Source organism: Corylus avellana, chromosome ca1, assembly GCF_901000735.1.
Source record: "Corylus avellana chromosome ca1, CavTom2PMs-1.0".
NCBI lineage: Eukaryota > Viridiplantae > Streptophyta > Magnoliopsida > Fagales > Betulaceae > Corylus > Corylus avellana.
In genome coordinates, this window is record NC_081541.1 from 29,105,085 (window position 1) to 29,132,366 (window position 27,282).

Genomic DNA, 27,282 nt, shown 5'->3' on the forward strand with positions numbered 1-27,282 from the left:
AGGTGGGAATGGCCTGCAAGCCACCCTGGCCACTTTTAGGATGGCGCGCGGCCACCCCCATGGCCTAGGGGTGGCTCGTGGGCCACCCCAGCCAGATTTGGGGGTGGCTGCCCACTCCCCATGGCCCATGGGCTGGGGACGGCAGAAAGCTGCCTTGCGGGCCACCTTAGAGGTGGCCGGTGGTAGCGCTGCCACCCCCACCTCCCTCTGGGGTGACCTTGGGTTGCTGTCATCCTCTAAATTTATTTTTAAAAAATAATAACAATTAAACTGGATATAATCCGGTAGTTGTGTGTGTGTGTTTTTTTTAATGTGTTTTATGCTTAGGTGTCACATTCGTTGTTACCACCGGCCACCTCAGAGGTGGTTGAGGTTAGTGTCACCCTCTAAATTTATGGTAGATTCCATTTTGACAAGTGATTAGATTGTGAATTGAAAGAAATATATTAATAAACAATTATTTTGTGAATATTTTCTTAGTGAATGGATACCAATTTTATTTTTATATATTAATTAATTTGTACTTTCAATACTTTATCACCGTCAATACAAATTTGTGATTCCGCCCTAAAAGAGTTGGAAGTTGAGTATGAGAGATTTGCCAAAAGAAGAAAACTTGGATTGGCTGCTGGTGTGTGCTTGTCACCCAACAAAAGCCCATCGGGTGGTTTTGACACGTTGAGCATCAAATTTGTGGTTAAGCGCAGAAAATATGTAGTAAAGAAAAAACTAAAAAGGTACATGTTTTGAGACTGAGAAGTGAGAAGAAGATAGAGAGAAAGGGGGAAATATGTACGCAAAGGCTTGCAAAAGGCTGTGGCAGTCGCCAGGGTGAAATTTATTTACACGCGTGACTCTCTCTTTGCTGTGATTGCTCCCCTTTCTGTCTACAGACTTCTCGCTGGCAGAGAGCTGAGAAAGCAAAGAGCAGAGGCTGAAGCCCACTTCCTGGTACCCTCTTTGGGTGCAACAGCATTACAACACCACCTCTCAGACTTGCAGGCATTCTTTCTTCTTCTTCTTAGAGTTTCTTTTTGTGGGCTTATGCTGATATGTTATGTTTCATCTTTCCAGCTTTGATATGCTTCTGTTGATATGCTTCTGTGCTTTTGCTTTGCTTTGCTTTGCTTTCCTAGTCTTTATGTCTTAGCTCCATTGACACTCTTAACGCCCTTGTGATATTTTGAATGCGGAAAATCCATGAGTAAAGACTTCATTTTTACATGTCTTTAAGACTTTTTTATCATCTGGGTGTGGTTTGAGTTTGTGGGTTCTCTTGCAGAGCCTTATCAAAGGTAGTGAAAGTTAAGGAGAAAGAGAAAGAGAAAGAGAGATATGGATGATAACAAAGAAAAGGGAAAAAATATGGGGGAGGATAAGGATAACAATCTGACCACGCATACCCGTATACAAGTTGACGAAGAGAAGGAGGAAGAACCAAACCCCACCCTGGTTCAAAATGTGGATTTGAAGAAGGAGAAATGCATTGATGAATTCCCTGTTGAAAACCAAGGTCCGGTTGATTCTGCAACCTCCACTCTTGAAACTACTAATGATGGTAATATCACTGCCAATGAACTAACACATGGCAACGCTGGAACTGATATTAAGGAAATAATACCATCAAATCCGCTGGAAGCCGATTCACCCTCTAAGAGGTCTTTGGAAATAGCACCTGAGGTTGGTAAGAAAGATGATGACATTGAAGAAACTGATGGTAGTGATCTAAATCCTGCCAATCAGCTACCTCCTGAAGTGCCCCGTGAGAGGTCTATGGAGACCGAGGCCAAATATGATGAGAAAAGGCATGAATTGAATGTTGGTATGAGCAACATGGAGTTGTCTCCAAATAGAGAGATTAAGGAGCAAGTATCAAAACTGAAGTTGGATTTAGGACATGAGGTTGGTATGAAGAGCTCAGAGCAGTCATTTCTTTTAGTGCCGGATGGGGACCATGGGGTTGAGGGTTACGAATCGGGAACAGAGGATGAGCAAGCAGCATTCATGATGGAGGTAGAAAATTTCTGCAAAGAGAAGAGCTTGGAATTTAAGCCCCCAAAGTTCTACCAAAAAGAATTGAATTTGCTCAAGTAAGTGTTTGGCAATTTGCATATGGATTTCGTTAGAGAACCTTTTCTAACTTTATGCTCAAAATCCTGGCTCTTTATTCTATGTAGGTTATGGAGAGCTGTAATCAAACTTGGTGGCTACGAACAGGTTTGGCTGGCTTATAGCTCCTTATTTTCCAATTATGCTTTCTACTTACCACAAAAAAAGGTTCTGATTATTTTTTCTTGTTTCTGGAGGGTGTTCTTTTTTTTTTTTTTTTTTTTTCAGACCTAAGCTTTATAGATTTTTGTTGATTTTTTTTTTTTTTCGATAGAATCCCACAAATCGAAATATTTATGAATGATTTCACATCTTTCTTTGTCTGAAGGGAATATACTCAGTACTTCACTAATGTCAAAAACCAGCTCTCCACCCCCACCCCACACTCCTGCTGCACGCACACAACACACACACACATGCATGATTCACTCAAATGAAACAATTATGTTACCAGCTTTTCTACGTATACTTGTCAATGCTATGACAGGATCATGGGCCTGATGTGTTTGTGGGAATTCACAGGTGACATCGTGCAAGTTGTGGCGGCAAGTGGGACAGTCATTCAATCCACCAAAGTAAGGGAAAGAAACATTTGTTTAGTTGGTGCCTGCCTTCTGCTAAGTTAGGAGTTTTCAATGACCAACCAAAATAACAACTGCAGTTCTCCTTAGGGGAAAAGGAAAGGAAAAGAAAGAGAACTTGCAAGCAAGAGAGTATAATTTTTTATTTAGTTGTAGGCCACTTCCCCAGCCACTCGAAAATAAGTTCATTTTTTGGTTTAACAGAGAGGCTATTTTGGATAGTTTCATTTTTTATTTGAATCTCGTGGCTGATATTTTTGGTTTTTACTTGTCCAGGACCTGCACTACTGTCTCTTGGACTTTCCGAATTTTTTATGAGAAGGTTATGCTCTACTTGCAGAGTTCGGCCTCTTGAACATTTATTAGTTCTTGGGCTTTTTGTTTGCTTACTTCCATGTGTTTTTTTGTTCCGGATTATCATTTTATGCAGGCACTACTTGAATATGAAAAGCATAAAATGGGTGCTGGTGAGCTCACGGAGCCTACTAGAGTAAATAATCAGGTAATCTAAGTTGGCTGATCATGCGGTCAGCTCTTTGGTATTTCTAGAAGAAATAATGTCCATTTCATTGCAGTATGAACACTCTGCTTCAGGCAATTTTGAGCGGTGGAGTAACTTTAGTTAGGATGAGGTTTGTATCCCTGTAGAAGGGGCTAGGGGCTTAAAGGTTTTGGGTTTATTGCCACTGTAATTGGATTGACTTGGAGAATGTTGGAGTTGGTTTCCTAAGTAGGTGAGCAAAGTTACTGGATGATTTCTTGAAAAGCGATTATGAAGGAGAGTAAATTTTGTTCTTTGAAAGCATATGGCTATCAGGGGACAAAATTTTAAGTTTGGGCCAAGAGTTACAAGACTCTGTCCAGACTTGAGATGATTCTTTTAGAGTGGCAAATTGATTTGACAACGGGATTTTGCTGTTTCATTGAGATTGCGGGGTTTGGTTGTTTAGGAGATTGATGTATGTTTCAAATTACCTTCAACTCTTTTTTTTTTATCCTCTTTCCTTTTGTAGCAGCAATCTGCAAAGAATGTGCCTTGGAGCTTTCCTTCCTCAAGTTTTCAGTGAACTGATGCACTTGTTTTATATTTGCTTTTTTATTTTTTATTTTTATTTTTTATAAATGTTTCAAGCATTTTCTTCTATGTTTACCCATCCACTTTTCATTCCTCAAGTTTTTAGTGAGTTGATGAACTTGTTTTTTATTTGCTTTTTATTTTTATTTTTTATTTTTTGCATTTTGTTTCTCCATTTGCTTCTATGTTTACCCATCCACACATCTACATGTAAGTTGTTTTTCTTTATGTGGATGCATACTGAGCACATATTTGGTTTCTCTTTTAATTTAAAGAAAATATTAAAATGAAAAATATAATTGCCAATTATCTTAATGGGTCATATTAACAGATTATGTATGCATATCTATGCTAACGGTCTTGAAAGCTGGACTGCCTGGTGCATCTATGATTAAGGTTGGAATCAAGATCTGGTTCTGCACAAAGGGATGAAAATGATTCATGTGGTGTTGTATGAGTAATAATCTATAATTATTATGACTTCATTTGGTGTTGTGTGAGTGATAGATAATATATGATTATATACTTATAAAAAAAAAGAACGATAATATATGATTATTAAGAATTTGTATGCAGGTTAGTGGTAGTCAAGCTATAGGATCGGGTAGGACACTGAGGGATGCTGCAGCTCGTGCAATGCAGGGTTGGCACTCTCGGCGTCTTTTTGGTCATGGTGAGATTGGTGACCTAATTGTCAAGGTCTGTGGAGAACTTTTAAGCTCTATAAATTGAAATTTTGTTTGTTTTTGCATTTTTTCAATTACATTGTTTTGCCCCCTTTTTCCTTCCAAATTGATATTTCCTATTAAAGGAATGCATTTCTTTTTTGGTTAGGGGAAGAACTCGAGTTCTATGCCAAAGGTTGACAAACAGCTTAAAAATATTGGTATGACCACTCTACTGGGTCAAATTCAGGAGTTTTAACTGCCATCATGGTCCTCCTATTTGGAACTTGGTTTATTGTCTTAGGTTTACTAAAGCGGAAGCAACGGTCCACTGTTGAGCGTAATGTCCAAGTTGCTCACATTAAAGTGACAAAGCCACAGTTAGGTTTACTATTCCCTTGTTTGTCCATGAGGCCTAGATTTATCTAACTCATTTGAGTTTTTTTTGGTAGATCTCAAATTGTTCTTTTTTTGACAGATTGGAAACAATGGTCGTTGATGTTGGGCCCCCAGCTGATTGGGTGAAGATCAATGTTCAAAGATTTGTGAGTTTCTGTCTTGAATCACTCTGTGTACTAATATACCACTGAACTTTTTCTTTGGTTCTGTGAACACCTAATTAGGTTTGAAATTTTGAATTTTCACAGGATGACTGCTTTGAGGTGTATGCCTTAGTTCCTGGGCTTCTGCGTGAGGAGGTTAGTATAAGATATCCGGAAGCGCTTTCATTTATCTCATTTTCTTATCTTATTTACTATGACAGAGTGCTTGTTTGTGCATTCGAAGGCCTGCTTGATCTTAAGCTAAACTTTCAATAACATAGAGGTTGAATGGAAGCAAAATGGACAAATCAGGTGCATGGTTCAGATGGAGGGTTATTCCCTCTTCAAGAACCGATGCTATGTGTCTCTTTGCCTCTGTTTGGTAATGAGAGAGTGAGAGAGAGAGAGAGAGAGAGATGCCATGGGGGTTAAAGCACCAAAGTTAGAAACCTGTTGAGACAAAATATATGTAAATAACACACCTGGTGCTAAGAAGTCTACGAACAACTGAATAAATTTGTGTAGGAATGGACTGAATTTGAGCATGGAGTTTGAGCTTGATCAAGCAAACCCACTCAGAAAAAAATGAAGTTCTACCGTAGTACATATGTTTCTGAAACAATCCGAAGCTGCAAAATAGTGTTTGAGATCAACCCAACCCACTGCTTCTATTGTTTGACTCATCAGAAACTTGTCCACTGTCCTATGGTATTTAATTTTCTTGGTGAAATCTGATTTTTTGTTCGAGTAATGCTATATACTACCGAGGAATGCTTCATTGCATTCTACCCACCATCTCCACACCATCTCTTCACTTTAGCATCTTGATTTTTTCAAAAAAAAAAAAAAAAAAATGTAAAGAGAGAAGAGATGGTATGGAGATGGTTGATAGAATGCAAAAAAGCATTCCTCATATACTACCCCAGTATCTATGCTGACATGGCATTGTCAATCTACCATTGGATTTTTCTTTTTCTTTTTTTAACTACTAAACAGAAACTACACCATCAATACTATGACATAGTTAACCCACCATGAATATTTACCAAATCCTGCTTTTGATGCTTGTAATATTGTGTTTTTGTTTCATCGTTGATTACAACCTTCTTAGTGGTACAGGTTCATGTTCAGTCTGATCCAGCAGGATGCTTGGTTATATCTGGTCAACCAGCGGAACTGGATAATCCTTGGGGTGTCACACCTTTTAAAAAGGTTTGTCAAGGAGTGCTCATATTTCAATTACTTTTGATTGTAGCTGTCGTCCAGCGCTGTTTGCAGCAGGTCCTGGTCACTTGGCAAGTAAAGTGAACAAGTTCTCTTGGTCCTGAAAGATTCTTGAATAATTCATGACATTGACAGCTACCTGATCTCCTGTTTTCTACCTCTCAAAATTATACCATCCTTTTTTTTCTTTTCTTTTTTTTTTTTTTTTGGGGAAAACTATCACGCAATTTGAAAAAACCCTCCAAATTTCAAAACCTCTCAATTTCACCCTCCGAACTTTCAATTTGATGCAATTTATCTCCCTCCGTCATTTTTTGGACGTTAAAAGTGATGAAATGACCTTTATACCCCTAAAACTTTTATAAAATTTCAAATTTACCCTTAATTTCAAATTTCAAATTAAAAAAAGGAAAAATTGAAGGGTAATTTGGTCTTTTTAGTGATTTTCGTTAAGGTTTAACAGAAAAAATTGACGGAGGGGGGTCAATTGCAACAAATTGAAAGTTTAGGGGGTGAAATTGAGAGTTTTTGAAATTTGAGAGATTTTCTCAAAACGTGTGGTAGTTCAGAGGTCCAAAGTGAAGTTTTCAATTTTTTTTTTGTTTTTTCCAATTCAAACTGGATATAATTTTTACACTGGAGGATTTTAAGGAACTTTGGATTGCTTAATATTTGTGGTTAGTTAAGAAAAAAAAAAAATCTCGCAAGATTAAAGTACCAGGCCTTGGCAATATCATTACCCTGGATTCTTATCTGTGACAATTTGGTGTCTTTATCTTCATGTACTCATTGATCTTCATTCTAAAACCTTTGTTCTGTGGGCTTGAGGCTCTTTATTGAACCACACCTAACAGTAGTAGTTTTCTCTTTAGCTTGTCAGCTTGCCTTCCAGAATTGATCCGCATCAAACTTCTGCTGTTGTGACGCTGCATGGCCAGTTGTTTGTGCGTGTGCCAATCGAGCAGTCAGATTCATAGAATGTGGGGATGATGGTCCCCTTGCCCGAACGTGGAGATTATGCTTCAGTTAGTATGTAGAAGATGAATTAACTTTATGCAGATGATGAGAAGTTGAACTTTGCCGTGTAAGTTTTATTTGTTTATTTTATGCTTACAGGTGAATCTCAAGCCTACTTGATTGAATGCATCTGCATTTACAAAAGTACTGTACTTATGATAGGACCATATATAGGGACAGGCTGGCATATTTATGGCATTGTGCATTACTGACTCCTTTTAGGAAGTTATGATCTTTACTTCTTGGCTTCAATTTTCTTACGTATTTAACTGCTAACACCTGCAAATTTAACTCAGTTTGATTAAGGGAAGGCTTGCCATGGAATTATAATCATGCTTGTTTTCTCCTGTAGGTAAGTTTATTTTCATGTTATGGTACATTTGAAATATATCCCTTGTCATCATCCATGAAGATCTCATAAAAAGGGCACCAGACTGTTCTACAGGCATGGTTCCAGTGATCTGGTGCTAGAGAAAACTGACGTGTTTCAAATTACCTCAATGCTAAGCTGATTGTGTTATTATTGGGATTTTGGGAGACACTAGGAGCACCCTGATATTACATTTATAGTCATACTTATGAAATTAAATAGCAAAATTAGTCCATAAGGTCTTTCAAATTCCTTTAGGCTGTCTTTCAACAGACTCCACTCTGTATAAACCCCTTCTGCATATATCTATTTTTGACTTTCTTAAAGTCTGAGGATAGCCAAGGGAAAGAATAATGCAAATTCATCTTCACTATTAAGAAATTTGTAGGGTTTATCAGATAGTTTCTTGTCACTAAGCCTTTTTGCTTCACTCTAACTATGATCATTTAAGTTCATCATGGGAATTGAAAACCTCCTCCAATGCCTTGCGTTGAGCCTCCGTTAGGCGGGTTAATAGCAATCCAGAGCAAGGAAAGTGTAATTGCGATGAGACCTGACCAAACAAACACAATAGTTGGTGTCTTCCCTCTCCTCCCCATCAAACCTTTGGCAAAAGGATACAGATGAGCCAACACCCAGAAGCTAAAGAATGCTCCACCAATGAACTTACTCCATTGAGGGGACGTGCTGTAAATGGTCCTTGAAAATGCAACAGCAATCCCGACTATATTCAGCATCGCAATGACAATTGGTGGAATCATCAATGAGGTCCACTTCACAAGATACAAGTCTGCATAGATATCGTCAATATCCTCTCCTGCTGACTTGGAAGTCAATGTGAAAGATATTTCAACCCCTGCAATCATCTTGAGAAGTCCTTGGACAACAGCAGCCAAGTGAGAGCTTGTTCCAGAAATGAGCCAGAACTGTTCATTCCTCCACCACTCTTCCAATCCCACACCGGACCATTTCACCTCTAGGATGGCCAGGGCGATGAGGCATACTACTATGATGAGTAGGTAGATTAAGAATGCGGTGTTTAGATCTCGGACTATGAACTGTCCAGAAAAAAGTGAGAGTGCTGGGAGGAAGCAATAGACGATGAGGAACACAGAGGTGAAAGGGTAAATGCCAACATTTAGGTAAGCCATACGCTGGAAAAACTTGAGGCGCCTGGAGCCAAGTAAGGCATTGTTTCTAGAGAAGAAAATCTCAACGGAGCCAGTGGCCCAACGAAGCACCTGGTGAAGTCGATCAGTCAGGTTAATTGGTGCTGACCCACGAAATGCATCACGATTAGTGATGCAGTAGACTGAGCGCCATCCACGGTTGTGCATGCGGTAGCCTGTCACCACGTCTTCAGTTACTGAGCCATAAATCCATCCCACCCTGTCACCCCATTCTGTCTTGTCCTCGTACCTGTCCAATATGAAACATCATTCATTATTGCATCACTTTTACACGTTAATACATTCACATAGGCAATTTGGCATGAATCCAAATGTGAGGCATACCAGCAAGAAATAACGGAGACGGCTTCAGCAACAGCAGCAGCATCAAGTGGCTCACGTGGGACTCTTAGAGCACCAGGAGGCCGCCCATACTTGACGGCAGGATGATCTGCAAGGGGGCGACCTTGGTACTCAGCTATGGGTATTGATTCAGCCAGCATTGTAGAGTTTCCAAAACGCTTGGGCAGCAGATTTACGTCTAGCTCATGATCATAGTTGGTGGGCCTCAAAGCCTCGTTCTCAAAGTCTGTCTTTTCAGCATACTTTTCAGGTTGTGGTGGGTCGAAACCGTACAGTGCTAACCTCCTGAACATGCAGCCAGTTCCCACATAAACTGGGCCCTGTTGTGTCATACATGGTCTTATTATTAAATTTTCTATCTCATCATCTTTTAATCCAATTGAAAATAAGAGAGAAAGATGCGAGGAGAACCTGCACACCATCAAGCGCACGCATGTTGCCGTCGAAGAAGACGGTGTTGTGATTGGCATAGCGGTCGGAAGGATCGATGCCTTCGAATCTCTGTGGGAACTGAATGTAGCAGATGTTCTCGCCACCTCGATCCATCATGAAGCACATTCCTTCGCAAATAGCTTTGCAGTTGTATATGTAGTGGTCACAATCAAGGTTGAGAATAAATGGGCCATTGGATAGGATAGCCGATGTTCGTACCAGGGCGTTCATTGCACCAGCTTTCTTGTTATGATCATAGCCTGGTCGCTTCTCACGTGATACATATACAAACATGGGGAGGCGTATGTCCACATCTGTGAAGTCTATGATCTTATCGTCTACACCTCCCATTAGTGGGTCATTGCTTGGGGGCTTCAGCATCACCTGTCAAAAGTTTGGTAATATTGTGAAGAGTGTTGATGGGCAATAAGGATTTGGTATTCTTTTGACGAAGATTGAAATGAAGTTACCTGAAGAATTCCTGCGTGGTCACCTTTGGAATGTTCACTAGCAGGGACGGACCAAGTGCCAGGCCAATGGGTGCCATCCGCCATCCATGTGGCTTTCTGGGCTTTTATAATTGGCTTCAAAGGGTCAGGCCCTCTCTCCCTCATGAGCTTCAACATCTTTATTTCCTCCCTCGCATTGAATGCGTCTGATCTCCTCCTAATTGAGTCTGGAAGCCCATTAATTCTGACCTTGAATTCGTCGTACTCCCTCTTGATCTTCCTCCTATCCTTCACGAAATCTGACCTGATCTTGTTCTTGGTTGGGTCAACTTTCAAGCTGAAGTAGCTTTCAGGATTTCTTGGCTCAATACCATGTTTTCGACAGAAAGGAACCCATGAATCGGCAAAACTTGCAGCCTCAGCCATAGCCTCAAAGGTGAGGAGGGAACCTCCATCATCAGAAACGTAACATGCAAGCTTTTCCACTGGGTAATCAACAGCTAGAATTGAAAGGATAGTGTTGGCGGTGACTAGAGGTGGCTCTTTTTCAGGATCAGCCGTGGAGACAAACAGGTCGACACCGGGAAGATCGGAGCGACCAGTGGGATTAGATGGCAATGGTATATCAAACTTGTCATGAAGGACTTGAAGGTCTGTTGAACGGTTGATGGGGCAGAGCTTGGGAATCTGGTCAAGGAGCCAAGAGAAGGCAAACCATATCTCACACACCACTGACATGAGCCACAACAACACTGCATCCTCGTTTGGGTGTTTTATTCTCCATTGCAAGAAGAAACACATCACAATGAGCCGAACCAAGATCAGTAACCTGGCCAAATAAGTAGTTGTCTTAAGTTATGGTACATCTGATGATTACGACTCTCATACAATTAGGATGATGTGGCAATGAGTAGGTTATATAATAGTCTAATAAATAGCACTACTCTTTTTCAAGATAAATAAAGCGACTGGAAAAATAAGTTAGATACTTGACCTGACCTGTAAGGGCTAATGATGCTTGCTGGGATTGGCAATTTCCGACTTAGGGGCTTCCACGGCTTGTCCATTGATTCCATCGCGCCTCCTTTGAATCCATCATTCTCATCACCCACGTATGTGTCATCTTCAGGCCAAAAGGCACTGCCAACTCCGTTAGTACCCTTCGTCTCAAACAACCACTGGTTGTGATCAAGTTCTCCGCTGCGGTTTGCCTTCATCATAGACATATTATTAGCATCCCTTTTCAAGCCATCTGGGTCTGGCAATGGGAATACTCCACTTGAAAAATTGGATGCATCATCCTCATAATCCCCGACTTTATACAGTTCCTTGCAACCTGGACATAGGCCAGTTTCTTTTTGGGCATCAATGTAGCAATCTCTGCAAATTTTGAATCTGGACAGCAAATTTCTGTTATTGTTTAGTTTGTTGTAGTACTCCTAATTGAAAGTATATGGCTTTCAATGTATTTAACAAAAAAATTCAAGCAAACTATAGCTACCAGATGTAGCACATACCTGCAATCACAAGGGATTACATCAGCTCCCCTCTCATCCTTCATAATTTTGCCATCACAGGCCTGCATAGAACATGCAGTATACAAAGAATTTGAAACGTATTGCTCTTCAGCCTTCACTGCCAAAGAAAAGTCCATTTGCTGGTTGTCTGGTGTAGGAGGAATGTGCACAGTGTAGTTCATCAAGTCCCCTGATATCTCTCCCGACATATCAATGTCGTCTCTTGACAGATTGACATACCTCCCGCTCAAAGTCCGTCTTGCAAATTTAACAGTTTGCTTGCTTGGATTCTGGTTGCCATGAGAAGCATTAGAATCCCTGGGGCTGCGTATGGCAGTCTTTGATGGTTTGCTGGATTGGGATGCCATTATCTTGTGCTGACTGCTTCAGAAAAACATAAGTTCAATTCTTGAAGAAATGCTGATCAACGCTTCAGAAAAACTCTTCAGGTGAGATGCCCACATGGAAAAAGCAGCATACTATACCAGCAGCTGACAAAAAAAAAAGACCCGATGGATCATATAGGCAGACTTGTTGGGTTTCTAAGATACAAAGGTAGCATAAAATTTTTGCAATAGAATAAAGAAACATTGAAGGAAGGTTGTAATCATTCATGAAATTTATTTTTTCCACCAACTTAGAGGCAGAAATGGGGGGCACGTAGGAGCTTTGATCAATCACATAGGTGTTCGAAGACTCTCCTACACGTTCATATACTTTATTGCTTGCATGCCCATCACTAACAAACCCTTCAGCTTATTCCTATTTTATATGGCACTCTGATCAGGTAGCTGACGCTGTGCAAAATGTTAGAACTTTTTGGGGAAGGATAGAACTCTTGGAAAATTTTATTTGCCAATTACTTTATACCCTTTCAATCTCATGGATTTTGAAATTATATCATTTCAATAATACATTAAAAATTGAATCTGTTTGAGAGTGAAGTAAATAAACAATAATAAAAAAAAAATCAACCATGTAATTCTTGAACATAAGAATAGGATATAAACCAAAGACAGAATAATTGTATTACCAATGACATTAAAAAATGTTCAAAAAGAAAAAACTAAGGATATCTTAGCAACCACTCATATATGTATAATAACTTTACTTAACCCAAGCTTGTATTTTAATTACGGAGTAACATTACAAATCTATATCTCAAAGTTTTGGACTAATATTCGTTCGTGAAAAGGAATATTTAGCGAAAATCAAGTAATTAAGGTGCCGTGACAAGAACCTATTTTAGGAGTGTTTTTGGGTTTTTAGTTCGAGAAAGTGTTTTGATTTGACATAAATGTGAAAATTAAGTTTAGGAAAAAATACACTTTACCCCTCTGAACTATTCATCCATTTGCGCTTTTAATCCCTATGTTTAAAAAGTGATACTTTACCCCCCCCCCTCTCTCCCACTTTCAAATTGTTGCAATTCGACCATTCTGACTTTGTTTTTCCCAAAATGCCTTCATCCCAAGTTAAAAAAAATAATAAAAAAAAAAAAAATTAAAAAAATTAAGGGGTGGCTCAGTCGAATTGCAACAATTTGAAAGTGTCACTTTTTAAACATTGAGATTAAAAGTGCAAATGGGTGGATAGTTCAGGGGGGTAAAATGTATTTTCCCCTTCATTTTATGTCCTTAAGAGCGTTTTGTGTTTTGGGTTTGTTAATCCAAGCTCATATTTTTTGTAATGGGAATGGAAAATGAAATATGTTCATTCTTTTGGTTAATCTGCCCACTCTCATTTGCCGTCTGATCTAACGAGGCAATTTTTGGGTGGAAAATCGATGAAGAAATAAGGGATTCTTACTTAAAAAAAAAAAAAAAGGCTTCAAGGTACGAATCTCCCTAATAGCCAATAGTGGTATGTGATATGGTGGAGTGGTAAAGAGCAAAAGGTCATGATACAACACAAACACGAGTCCATGGAGGAGGGATAACAAACCCACATAGCCCACAAGTGATCGTGAAGATGGCTCACAAGATTGATAAAAAGGCTTCCGTTTGAAGAGGAATATAGCAATGTGGTGATGAATTCACATATGAGAGGAAGATTATTGAGTATAAATGTGTGAGTGTAAACTGATAGAGTCCTAAGTTAAAAAGATGCAAGAAGTGTCCGCGGTTAATATAACACGGTTGGGCCCAAACCCATAGGCTTAAGTTTTTGGGTTGTGTGATGTTTTAGCATGTTATACTATGAACTTACTAAAAAGACCCCAAAGTATTAATCTCCATAATATAAATTGTTATGTGTCCAAAATGTATGTGAGATAGACTCGAAATCCCTTTAAAAGTGGAAGAACCTGAAGCAAATATAATACATGTCATGTTAACATACAAAATTTTAACTAATCTGGTTTTATCCCTTGGTTGAAGGCCGAAGTAACCAACATTACTTTACATGATCAAGTGAATAATATTAAAATCAGAAGTGCAACATTTTGAAGGATCTCCATGGATTTTTTAGAGTGCGTTTTTAAAAAATAACGTTTTGAAAATGTAAAAAAGCTGCGTTTTCAAATTGTAGGCAAGTGTGTGAGTTTTAAAAAATACATGGTTTTAAAGGTTAAACTGCTATTTTACCAAATGTTTAACTATATTTTTAAAAATCGCAATTTTAAAAATGCTATTTTTAAATTGCACTTTTGAAATCATAAACCCAAATGCTACATGCGACGACCATTAAAAAATAACATGTAATCTACATAAGCCATTTAAAAATAACATGTCTCATATTTATTTCTTACACTTTTTGCGACAACTTCTGATATTATCAGCGACTACACTGAGGTCGTCGTTTATAATCTTTCTCGACGGAACAACTATGACCTAGTAGCGACGATACGTTGGTTTAGATTCTTACGCTATTTGCGATAACTTATAATATTATTACCGATAACACTGAGATCGTTACTGATAACCTTTTCACGACAGAATAACTACGACGACCTATTAGTGACGACACATTGGTTTAGAATCTTACCCTAATAATATGATTAGTGAAAACGCTAAGGTCGTCATTGATAACCTTTCTTGACGAAGAAACTGCGATCACCTATTAGCGATGACTTATCATTATTGTTAAAGACCAAAGTTTAAGAACACAAAAGAAACCATCAATTTTGGGAGTAATGCTTTCTTTCTTTATCTTATATAGGTTACCTGATTCTCAGTGGCATATAAGATATTGTCCTGAAGTAATGTTTGGCAACATGAATGAAGTTTAAAACAACCAAAGTTTAGGTATAAATAAATCTAACAAATGAGCAACCTAAAGAAGAAACGTATGTCAAACAACAAGCATAGAACACGAACTTCTAAAGAAGACCCACTCCCATGCATCTTCTTCAAGTTTCAACGTTTCAAAGTTCCAATATCTGTGCCTGTTTTCCCACTTTTTGGAACTAGGGCTTTCTTTTCTGCTCAACATGGTTCTGAATTTTTTTTTTTGGGTTTCCTTCTATCTTTCTAGGCAACAAGTGGAACAAATTAATGTTTGTTCAAATATATGTTTCATCCCTGAAAAATAACCTAATTTTAATTTCTTCCCTGAAAAACAAGTTATGTTTTTCACAAAAATTCTTTTTTTTTTTTCTTGGGTTGTCTACTAGAGTGATAAATTGGTTGATGATATAATTCTAAAAAATTAATGTGGCTCACTAATTAATCCTCACCCCCCCTCTAAGGCATGGTCATTCGGACTCACTTTTACTGAGTAAAACCCTGAATATTTACAATCGCATGCAAAGCACAGTATTGCTTAAGTCCGGACTCAAACACAAGACCTCAAGGTATAACACCATTCGAGCTGCCCGTGCGGGACCAAAAATGTTCAAACCTGCAGACATCTGTTAAAGTCTTAAAGATCTCCCAAACTCTTTGAGTGCTTGTTTTCTAACTGACACTAGTACTCTCTTTTATAGTATATATACTTCTGCAGCTAGCTTTGTAAGCAGAAGTAATATAGCTGCTTACAAGGTCATAAGGCCAGTTATAGTACCCTTTAAAGAGCTGAAGAGAATAAAACAACCTGCAGATTGATGTACTAAGATGTTTGGCTTTCAATTGAAGATATGAGAATTGTTTCATGCACATTTTATTGGAGTCTACAAGATTAATAAGTAGTTTTATTAATTTTCTGTTTTTCTCTTTCCTACATCTTTTTCATTGAGCATTAGCTTTGTTTATATTTTGAGTTTTCTTCAGACTCCTTAATGAGTGTGTCAAGGAAATGGAATAGAAATAAAACCCTAGAAAGAGTAGTACATTGGCAAAATTTGGACAAACCCAAAATTTGATGAAACAAGAGAAAAAGGAAAATCTCAAACAATTAATTGAGGACGCTAGAAGAAAAGAAAACAATGTTATGGCCTTTTGTACATAAATTGGACTTACTGATATGGGGGATATATTCCAAGTCCTTTGGTCCAACAGTAGCTCACCTCCCATCCTGACAAACTCACGAGTAATGCTATTTAGTAGACTGTTCTACGACTGTTATACAATTCGAATGACATATCAGTTATATAACAATCGTATAGCAGTTTACTAAATAGCATTACTAGGTTAGTTTTGTCTCCAGAAACATGTTTGTTCTTCTTCTTCCCCTCATGATGACATATCAGAGGCTTTTCATTCTACTGCCTTCTTGACTAAAAATTGTGTCACTGCACCATTATAATCTTCATATCCATCTCATTCTCCTCCATTTCAGCAAGAAAAAATGAGATACTCCAACAAACAAACATTTGAAGCACCCCCTTCCAACTCATCTGATAAAGAAAATAAAACTAGAATGGAGGCCGGGCTGCATTGCCACTCCAACCAAACGCATCACCAGGGAAAGGAAAATTTCCCAAGTTATAGAAAGGAACACCGCCGCCGCCACTGCTGCTGCCGCCGCTTCCCCCCTGATCACCCAATTGGCCACCCCCACCACCACCAGTCACTGGCGAAGATTGTGAGTTTGTGGGCTGTAACTGCACCGGTGATGACTCTTCCCCCTCCAATGGTAACCTATCATATACTGCATTTGCAAATGATGCCACCATCAAAAGCACAGGACCTGAAGCCGTCAGTGGAGATGTCACACTCCCTCCTATAACTTGTCCCTGCCCACCTGACAAAAATATTGTCAAGCCACCCGCTCCCGGCGGAGCCGGTGGTGGCAGAGCCGTCCCAGTTAGAGATAGAATCTCGAACCGCCCATGTAATGTTACGATGCCCCCGGATGGGCCAGCAGCCGATGGCTGGCGCAAGGTTACATTGGTGACAGCCCCGCTGCCGCTAAGGACGCAAACTCCGCGGCCACGGCGGCAGGCATAGCTTGATACTGACTCAACCACGTCTGAACCGGAAGAGATTTCTAGTACATGGGACCTCAGTGCATTTGGGCTGTCCCTGGTTATGATTATTGGTGGCTTCGGCTTGTTCTTCGAACCGGAAGGACGCCCACGAGGCCGGCGACCGGAGGTTGCTCCTGAACTTGTTGTGGGTGCATCCGGGTCCATTCTTTGCTCTTTCTCTTCAGAGTTTTTGGAATCTGATGATCTTTGCAACTGGAGCTGGTGGAAGCTGGACATTTGCTGATCAACGTGTTTCTCTCACAGACTCTCAGCACCTAGCTATATACTTCTAAGCTGAAATGAGGAGGATATGTTAGTTCAGGATCTTCTATATTAGGATGAAAGAAGCTAAGCTATAGCTCCCAAACTCTTTAGAAATTAAGGAGCTAGCAATTCTTTGAATTTCACCTATACAAAAATTGAAGATTTGTAAACCCAAACCCTAAAACTAGAACTAGAAGAGTTGCCTATACGAACGAATGGATTGGATCAAATTGCAAAATGAAAAGATTAGCATAAATTCCTTGTGGGGTAAGTTTTGATTTGCACAAAAAGCATAATGATTTAGACACGGTCTCAGAGAGAGACTCGGTAAAGTAGACATGTCTGTGAAGATGCGGACCTAAACTATGTGATCAAGTTTGATAGATTCGCCCTCCGAAGAAAAAGGATTGAACAGAGAGAACTCCCAAACATTTGGCGATGCGTCTCACTTACTATCAACTAGCTTGGTTTCCCAACTGTTTTAGTCAAATCCAAGTGATATAAAGCAAGGGAGGAAAACAATAAGAAACAATATACAGACATCAGAAGCTAATTAGACTTGCACCAAGAAATGCTGTTCAAATCTTAAAATCTCTCGTAGTAGGTACATTGATGAAGTAATGCTCCCTACCCGACTTCAGATCTTTGCAGGAATAAAATAACTAAAAGTGGGAGAAACACACAAAACTAAAAGATGGCGAAACCCCATTAGATTAAGTACTAGGTGATATAATATTTTATTCATGAATAATGTATATAATATATGTAAAAGTAATAAAATAACAAGGTGATTCTGTTCTCTGGCCTTTTTTCTTTTTTCTATTCAATTGTTCTCTGGCCTTGGTAGAAGGGTTCTGCAGAAAGCAGTCCTCTGTTTTTGCTGCAGTGGTCTTCAAGGGATGTCTGGCCTGTTTGACTTGCGCTTTCCAGTTAGCTGGTTGGAAGTTGATGCTCTGTTGAGTGTGTCTGGGGGCTGTTGTTACTGAGGCAGCAAGTGTATAGCAAGGTGTTTTTGCAGCCAGGTTTTACAATAAGCTGCAGTTTTGAGATGCTGGTGGTGGCATGATCTGCTAGATGGTTTGGCCAATGGAGTTTGTTACTATGCTGGTCTATTTCTGATTCTTGTTGTGTAAGGTTTTGGTGGCTTTTAGGAGGATGTATAATATTGTCTCACTTTGACAGTATAAAGAAAAATAGTATTTAATATACTTAAGTAGACCTAAGCCCATTAGCTTAGGCTTTTACGCTAGAAAGGTGTTATAGTATGTATATTAATTTACTCTTATTTGACTCTCTTGGTGTCTATCTCTCCAACTATTGGTATCAGAGCCCATGGTTAACTTCCTTTGTTGTTGATACGAGTATCTTGATTTGACGTGTTTGGTTTGACTCCAGTAAAAAGAATGTCGTTTATGTTGGAGTACACGTGACACTCTTGTGCAATGAGGAGTTGGGTCAATGTGGAAAAACCTCACAAGTGATGGAGAAATTTGTTGTGTATGCACTTGTGAGGTTTGTAATGTAAAATATTTTTGAATGCAGCATATCTCTTGGGCAACTAGGGTTTTTCTCAACTCTTGCCATTTTTCTCTCTCCTAACATATCTATGGTGATGCGATGAGTTTATTAGGTCGTGTAAATTTATTAGTTCTATTAGTTAGTACTATTTAATTTTATGTTTTATTTAATTTTTAAGAGTTTGTTTTTTTGTAATTCAATAATGAGCTTCATCCAAAATCAATCAAATTAGGATTAGGTATAGTCATCAAGTCTATTTAAGTGAACTAAAACATATTGAAATTGATGAATAATTAATTGAACAGATTTCACTTGATGTGTAACTCCTCTTCTCTCTTCTTCCCGATGGTGAAACCCCACCAAATTCTCATTATTACCTTTGGATTGTGTGACTCAATCCTTTTCTTTTCCATTTCTCTTTGGATTGTGTGACTCAATACATATTTTTTTCCCCTTCCTCTGTTGTTCTTCTTCTTCTTCTTTTAAATTTCACTACTCCAAATTTGTTTAACCACGCCCAAGTTGCCTTTAGGGTTGTTGAACCACTCATGTGATCACAAGGCTAGGGGTGCCCAAATTATCTTATGGCCAAAATGGGTGGTCAGGCCACCCATAAATGTCTGTTGTGGGTGACCGAATCACCCGTATGTCCAAAAGGGGTGGTTCGGATTTCTCCAAAAATCAATTAGGGGTGGTCGAGCCATCCCCTTGACCAAAAAAAGTGATTCACTACTCCAAAGCAACCAAAGAAGTGGCTAGCCGCCCCTAATGATGGTGGTGATGGGAAATTAAAGTAGCAATGCAATGGTACATGAGGCCGTTTAGGGTGGCTGCGGTTGACAAGAGAAAAAGTTTAGGTTTTTAACTTGTAAGTTATATATGAATGCCCCTATTAGAGCTATTGCACAACATAATATACCCTAGCTCTCCCAAAATAGAAGTATAAGAAATCCTATTCAACATGTCATTGTGATTGTCTGTGTTTGAGACTCAAAGGGTAGGCTAATAAGGACCTTCCATAAGTGCAAAATCAAAATAATTGAATGAAATATGCTAGAAATCTAGATTGTGCGTTTGATGATTCTGAACTTTATTTTTTTCCACAAATCATCTTTGTAAAAGATGGTGAATGTCCATGGTACCTCCATGAGACCATAATAACAAAAAGTAATTTAGCAGCATCTTTGTCCATGCATCTAATCATCCACCCAAATTCTCCCTCTAATTAATTAGTTCTACCTTTTCTTCCCCTTTTCAAGGGGGAATGAACCATGAAAAGCAGACTATGATGTTTTTATTACTTGCTAACTAGGATTCTAGCCCTACCATGCTCGAATACTATGCTCCTAAGACCTTCTAGTTCTTTGTTTCATTTACTTTTTATTGTTACCATATTGCTAGCCAATCCAATGACCTAATTGGCAAAGTTTCCCATTATGTTATCATGTATTTTTTTGAAACCCCATATTCGATATCCATTACAATATTCATCAAAGATCAAACCCTCGTTTTCAATGTATATATAAAATTGAGCACATCTAACTTTAGAAAAGTGATTATTTATATTATATTATATTATATTATATATATATACCACCACGGCACCTCCTTTCTTGAGCCACCAAAAAAGTGTAGCACCCACCACTTTGGTATTTTATATTCATATATAAATTAACATGTTAAATCTAGCCGTGGTCTTGAAGCTAACTCCATCTTCTTCTTCTTTTCTCTCTCTCTCTCTCTCTATTATCTTCTTTTTCTTCAAGACATATATCTTTCATACTTTATGGACAAACACTTATTACAAAGGGGTTTAATCTTGCCGTGGTCTTGAAGGTAGTCTTTTATTATTTTTTATTGTCTTTTTAGGAAAAATTTCACTTACCATCTTTGATATTTTATTATTTTCGCAATCATAACCTTAAACTTTAAAAAAATATCAATTTTTTGTTACTATCTTGTAGAAGTTTGCAATGTCAACCCTCCCATCAAAATTCAATGCTAAGAGTGAAATACCCAAAATACTCCTAAGATTGTTTATAAAATTACAAAAAGAGCTTGAATTTGGATGAGGTATTTTAGGGATTTCACTTCCTTCGTTAGCATTTAGCGCTAAATTCAGACGGGAGGGTTTAGTGCAAATTTTTGAAATACAATAACTCTAAATAGACATTTTTTAAAGTTTAAGAGTATAAGCAATAGTTATAAAAGATCAAGGGTTGTAAGTGAAGTTTTCTCGTCTTTTTATTATTTCAATCTCTTCCTCTCTTTTTAGAATGGGAAATGTTAGGTGTTCTTCTAGTGTTCTCATGGTGTTCTCATAATTGTGATGTGGCTTTTAAAATCACTGTTGAATTTAAGATTATGATTGTTGACTTTTAATCTATTGGTGATTTTAAAAGCCACATCACAGTTAGGAGGACATTAGGAGAACACTAGAAGAACACCTAGCATTTTCCTTTTAGAATAGTCCGTGAAATCCCCAAATCTTCCACGGCTGCTTGACTATATAAACATGCGACTCTTTGTTCTAATAATAAGAAGACAGCTTCATTGATTTTTTATTGTCTTCAAATCTAAGTAGTCTTATTATTAATTAGATCTGAATATATATATATATATATATCGTGGTGGGTAGAATATTGTCACGTTATAGAAGATAGGAACCTTAAACATAGAAGATGTTTTAACAGGGTGGAAACTTTAATGTTGGGTCATTTGACATGTTAAAGTACTCAAAAGGATCAAGCTCGTGATGATGACAAGGTTTTGTGCTGGCTCACTGATTATTCAAATAAAGAGTTTAGCAAATTTGCATATCACTTCATGCTAATTATGGTGTGATCAAAGTTGATAGATAAATTAAGAAATAAGATGAGTATGGGCTTAATTGTTAGAAATCATGAGAGGAATATGTCTTGGCAACTATGTGCTCTTCCAAATCTTATATAATTTATTTTAATTGTAGCGGAGGCCTATCCGGTATGGAATGGCGTGAAATTTAGCAAAGATTTAAATATATAGATAATATCATATTAGATTGATGAAGGAAGACGATGGTCAATAGTCTCCAATCATGATATGTTAGACACGTCAAAAGGGTAGTAAATATGGCAGCCCATTATCTACCGAAGACAACAATCTAGCAATCTTTCAAGCAAATATGAATGAAATAATATCCTGATTTTATTCATGATGTTATAATTTCTAAGAGAGATGCACTATTATGAGTTAAATGAAATATTGAAAATTTACATATAAAAATTTTTTTAAAAAAAGTTTATAGTATTAACTGGAAAAAAAAAATACAAAAAAAAAACTCCGACAGTCAAGGGTGGTGATTTAGTGGTACTTTCAGCCTTCAGGTTAATCTCCAAGTTGTTCGGCAAACACTAGGGCATAGGTTCGATTTTCGCAATGAAGATCCTCACGTATGATTAGTGTAAACCAGCTTAAATCCTAAAGAATTTCATGGACTTAATTCATCTCATAAAACCGGTTCTATAGGAGAGGGTTGCACATTCCTTATAAACATGCCCAAGGTCTTGTCCACAAGCAATGTGAGATTATTCCTCAACACCCTTCTTCATGTACGTGCAGGCCGATATTTTTCCTGATCCTTGTCGCGGGGTAAGTAATGTTGGCCTTATTCGTCCTGTGGAAGGACCTGATATCATGAAAAATTTCATGGGCCTAACTCTCATAAAATCGGTTCTATCAAAGATAATTGTCAATTCCTAATAAACATACTAAAGATCTTATCCACACAGACAATGTAAGATTATTTCTCAACAAATCCCAATGATACTTTAATGGTACTGGGTTATACAATAGCTCACATTGTTTTGAGGGAGAATCTACGATCCTCTCCTTTGCAGATCGTCTAGGCCCCCTTTTATTGAGGTCCCAACAAGTAATGCTGCTACTTTGATCTCTGTCAAATAAAGAAGCCAAATCTGATGACCCGTCTACCCTTTTGAATAGGGGGAAAAAAATCTGAAAAAACCGAACATATAGTAGATGTCTATTAATGGTTAATACAATGAAACAAGGCCCAACAGGCCGACATATTTAGAGTAGAAGCCCATTGGATTAGGTTGCACGCTAATTGTTTTTTTTTTTTTTTTTTGTAGTTTACTTGTTGATCATAGTCTACACATTAATGCTTGTTTACTATATATAACTAGCACATAAACTGTGCTATGTTCGGAATTCTTCATTATAATTTAATTTTAAAATTTAAAAAGTATCTCCATTGTACTTCTTATATAGGTTTAAAAAAAGTCGTGGCTCTTTCAAAACACTTAAAAAATGTTTCAAATAAATTAAAACATAAGACCTTTAATTTTAGTTTAATTCATACAAATTTGAATATGTTAAAATCTTTGTGAGCATAGGTGCAGTTTAAAATGAAAATTAAAAAAACAAAAACAAAAAAAGAAAAGAAAAGAAAAGTAATTTCTGATATAAAAATTAGAGAGAAAATAGAATCAAATACATGCGAAACTTTGCTTTTACATATTTATATATTTTTTCTATGTAGTTGTGCTAAAATAATGGGATGTGGGGTTTTGATGGAATTATCGGCAAAGTCGACTTTATATGCATTGAGGAATGAAACTAATAGGAAGATGCATGCAACACAAAGTAAATATATTAAACCCTATAACCTCAAGTTAAAAACGCACAGTTTTATCAAATTGCAACAAAGGCAAACAGTATGAGTATTGCTAATTTATATTAACAATACAAAACATAAAAGTTAAATAAAAACACACTATATTTTTTCCAATGAAAAAACATACACAATGCTTAGTGAAAGTCGAAAGATAGATTGTCTTCTCTTATATTACATACACACAGTATATTTAGAAAAACAATTCGTATGTTTTTTAGATAATATATATATATATATATATATATATTAGAAAAAGCAAATTGTTAATTAGAGAAAGAGGATCCTGAAGAAGATTCTACAAGCTTATAACTTCATTATAATTTAATTTTAAAATTTAAATGCATCTTCATCGTGTGTGTAGGCACGTCTACAAAATAATTGGGAGATCTTTATTTTGTAGGCCTTATTATTTTGTAGATAATCTATTATTAATCAAATTGTTTTTTAGTGCCTTATTATTTAGGAAAAAAAAAACAATTCTTATTTTATAAATTGTCTATTATTACATGCACATTATATTTAGAAAAAACAACTCGTCTTCTCTAACCTCTTCTAAATTTGAATTAAAAATATTAAAGTGACTAAACGTATTAATACATAATAATTTGATTTGTATTATTTGTGTCCTTATTTAATATTAAAATCCTATATATATATATATACTACGATTAAAAAAAAAAAATAGCAAGAAGAATACATGGATTATAAAATAGAAAATTAGCATGAATACTTAATATTTTTTGTGTGGCATCTATAATATTTCAATACAAATCAAACGCAAATAATTTTGAACATTCGAAAAAAAAAGTACATAAGAAAATAAACAATTTTTTTTTTTTAATAAAAATTTGTTCCTATAGATATACACGGTTTAAAATGTAAAGTATAAAGAAAAACAAAATAGCATTTTAAAAAAATGGGCTATATGGCCATTTTTTATTTATTTATTTTTTTTTTTTATGACTTGCTGATTATGACTAGTTAATTAATGTAGTATATTTTTAAATTTTAAATATTGTCTTTTTATAGTTTTGGAAAGTAATAAATTCTAAGAAAATAATATGGTACATTAAATGTTTGAACTTAATGAAATTACATATAAGGAAAATTACTGAAATATAATTAAATACTCTTAATTAAGCTAATTTAATGACCGGTTCACTCTTAAAAAATTAATTCAAAAATTATGGCTTAATTAAAAAATCGGTTTAATTTTTTAAAAAATGATTCAAGCTATATATCGCAATTCTAAATTATCTCTAAAGAGTTATTCAATTTTTATTATATATATATATAGATTCAATTCTTCTTTCCATTTTATAATCTTGAATCAATGATTGTGCGCAGCCACATTCATTAATATATATATATATATATATATATATATGATTCCACTGAGATTAGAATCAATTCTTCTTTCCATTTTATAATCTTGAATCAATGATTGTGCGCAGCACATTCATTAATTGGCAGCCGACAACAAGTCACAAGTACTTGCAGAATCCTTTTTTTAGTAATATTACCTTGATTTTTATCAAGATTTTGGTTAGCTGTGGATAGGGCTGTTAAGTGAACGAAGCGTCTCGCGAGCAAGCTCGGACTCGGCTCGCATAAGCTCGGCTCGTGCTCGACTCGAATATTAAATGAAGCACTTCATGAACACAAATTCTAGCTCGAATATTAAACGAAGCAAGCTCGGCTCGACTCGACTCGGCTAAGCTCGTGAACAGCTCGTATAAGCTCGTGTGTGTATATATATATAAACTAAGTAATACATAATTAATTATAAATCTCATAATTATTAAAACCTTAAAATTGCATTTATATTTAAGTGTTAGAGAATGAAAAATTCTAGACCCTTCGAGATCAAAAAGAGAGAACAATCATTAAAAAGACCTCGATTCAATTAGAGCAGACCCAAACGAAAGGAAGAAGAATCAAGCAGAAACTATTGAGGGAGATTGCGAAAGGCATAAACTATTGAAGAATCAAACAGACTCAAACACTATCACTACCTGTCTGGTGAGCGAGAGTGAGAGAGTGGGAAATGAGAGTTCAGGTGGAAGATCCGTTGTGACTGGTGAGGGGGATTGAGAGAGAGACGTTAAAAAAAATATTTTTTTGTAGGGGGCGTTATCCCAATGCAGTCTGAATGCAACCTGTTAACTTGTCCCACATTTTTAAGAAAACATCAATCTCCAAGTTTGCTTATCTATAAAAGGATATATATCATCTCTCTTTGAAACCAAATGCCTTGCTGTATTGACTCAGGCTCCATACTCGACTAGCTAGGTTAAGCAAATACTCATATGCAAACTAACTTCTTAAGCCGTTTAAGAGTACTTGAAGTTAAAAAAAAAATTTTAAACCAAAAACATTAAATATAAGAGCCAGCTCGAGCTGGCTCGGCTCGACTTATTATTAGCTCGAGCTCGATTATTTTGGCTCGCCCTTAAGCTCGACTCGAGCTCGAGCTCGAGTAAAATTTAAACGAGCCAAGCCTGAACAAGGGAAGCTCGCTCAAGCTCGGCTCGTTTACACCCCTAGCAGCCTGTGGATGGATTATCACAACCTTGTATCCTTAATAATTGTCTTATTTTCTCTTCCTTAACAGATCAGAATGTGAAGGCAACTAACTTGCTATAGGACAGCTAGAAACATTAAACCAGTTGTTTAAAACGTGCAGAAATTATACTGCCCAACCGTAATACCACCATCTTAGTTGTTTCAAGTGCTCCCATTTTCATCAACGTCATGATTTCGGGGAACAAGATGTGTTTCTTTCAGTGGCAAAGTGGTCGCATTTTGATATGATTATAATTATTTGATATTGACTAGTGTCGTGTTAGAATGCAATAAGAAGTATATCTCGGTAGATTTTACAATAATCTAATAAGTAGTTAGATTTTTTCTTTATTATAGTCGTTCAAGTCAAGACTTAATTGGTCTATTATGTAATCATTAGTATATTGTTTCTCTATTTAAAGGAGAACTATCAATAACAAAGTATGGGTTGATTATTGTTTTAAAATACAGTTTATTGTATTTTGGAGGTCAAGGGCCAAGGCTCCCTCGAAGTAGCCATTGGAGATCATAGCTCTCTCGAAGTAACCGATTTATCCTTCCCTTTGTTTTATTATTAGTTGGTTCGCATCACATTTTCATCCAAGTCGTGATATGGTACACAACGTTGCTTTTTTAATTTTTATTACAAAGGTGTAAGTAAGCTTATCCCAAGGAATGGACTCAAGTCGTAAGTCATTTGGCTCTTTGATGCCTTATGAAGCATTAAGTCTAAGGTTCGACTCTGCTTGAGTGTAAATAATTTATTGGAATCACGCTCGCAAACAAAAGTCTGAGTCTTACCTGACCGAACAGAAATTTACTATAAATTAGTTTGTATGTAATTCATACAAACTAATCCAATAAAGTGACATGTGTCCCATACTTGACCAATGTAAAAGGGACGTTTTGCATAGTGTCCTTGAGATCTAGAGTCAGGGAGAAGCGACGAATACCCCCCCTGATTATCAACAAAAAAAAAAAGTGCAAGTAAGCTCTTCTATGCTCCCACATCAATCTTCATCCAAGCACCCCCTAGGAAGTTTTAGACATCAACCATATTTTCCGATGAGATATGTTGGAATATAATTTAATACTCTTTTCTATAAGTTTATGCTTTTAGGATAAGTTCTAATTTAATATGGTACCAGAGTTAGAAGACATGATTTTGAACGTTGTCTTCATCAATTCACCATCTATTTTAGTTAAATATTTTATATGTTGGACCTCACTTATTAAGAGAAGAGTTTGAACCAAGATATAAAAAGAAGTGTTATAATATAAATTAGATAATTAAATTCGAGTAGTAATTTAATTAACGAGATATATACAGACTAACCTTAAATAACAACAAACAAAATCTCAGTAAGAATTTTACAAGTCAACTATTAAGCCATACA

General features: G+C 36.8%; 3 protein-coding genes across 5 annotated transcripts; 1 reads left to right on the forward strand and 2 right to left on the reverse strand.

The window, feature by feature from the left end:
• Window positions 1-568: 568 nt before the first annotated feature.
• Window positions 569-11,592, forward strand: LOC132175973 (AT-rich interactive domain-containing protein 6-like). Of its 3 annotated transcripts, none has more exons than XR_009439484.1 (14): window positions 569-1,002; window positions 1,283-2,090; window positions 2,178-2,217; window positions 2,632-2,684; window positions 2,967-3,012; window positions 3,121-3,192; window positions 4,342-4,464; window positions 4,600-4,651; window positions 4,735-4,810; window positions 4,909-4,975; window positions 5,078-5,128; window positions 6,092-6,184; window positions 7,069-7,280; window positions 11,574-11,592. XR_009439484.1 is itself a non-coding variant. In XM_059588075.1 (13 exons), the coding sequence occupies exons 2-13, from the start codon at window positions 1,336-1,338 to the stop codon at window positions 7,171-7,173; spliced, it is 1,533 nt and encodes a 510-aa protein (XP_059444058.1). In that variant the 5' UTR covers window positions 569-1,002; window positions 1,283-1,335; the 3' UTR covers window positions 7,174-7,473. The 3 variants fall into 3 exon arrangements, 1 of the variants encoding a protein (XP_059444058.1); XR_009439483.1 differs by lacking the exon at window positions 11,574-11,592 and adding an exon at window positions 7,566-7,664; XM_059588075.1 differs by lacking the exon at window positions 11,574-11,592 and having other exon boundaries at window positions 7,069-7,473.
• Window positions 7,808-12,298, reverse strand: LOC132175988 (cellulose synthase-like protein D4). The gene is given in 6 exon segments (XM_059588091.1): window positions 7,808-9,002; window positions 9,098-9,435; window positions 9,527-9,958; window positions 9,961-10,825; window positions 10,996-11,391; window positions 11,514-12,298. Coding segments are annotated over 6 exon segments (3,363 nt in total). The 5' UTR covers window positions 11,882-12,298; the 3' UTR covers window positions 7,808-8,038.
• Window positions 12,299-16,305: 4,007 nt separating this feature from the next.
• Window positions 16,306-17,159, reverse strand: LOC132167199 (AT-hook motif nuclear-localized protein 25-like). The gene has a single exon (XM_059578107.1). It carries the CDS (start codon window positions 17,095-17,097, stop codon window positions 16,306-16,308), a length of 792 nt encoding a protein of 263 aa, XP_059434090.1. The 5' UTR covers window positions 17,098-17,159.
• Between the last annotated feature and the right edge of the window lie 10,123 nt (window positions 17,160-27,282).

Bases quoted from the DNA above. Each gene is read 5' to 3' on its own strand.
- LOC132167199 (XM_059578107.1), bottom strand. From the start codon at position 17,097: ATGTCCAGCTTCCACCAGCTCCAGTTGCAAAGATCATCAGATTCCAAA.
- LOC132175973 (XM_059588075.1), top strand. From the start codon at position 1,336: ATGGATGATAACAAAGAAAAGGGAAAAAATATGGGGGAGGATAAGGAT. The intron at 3,193-4,341 runs GTAATCTAAGTT...ATTTGTATGCAG, and splicing joins CTACTAGAGTAAATAATCAG to GTTAGTGGTAGTCAAGCTAT. The intron at 5,129-6,091 runs GTTAGTATAAGA...TTAGTGGTACAG, and splicing joins CTGGGCTTCTGCGTGAGGAG to GTTCATGTTCAGTCTGATCC.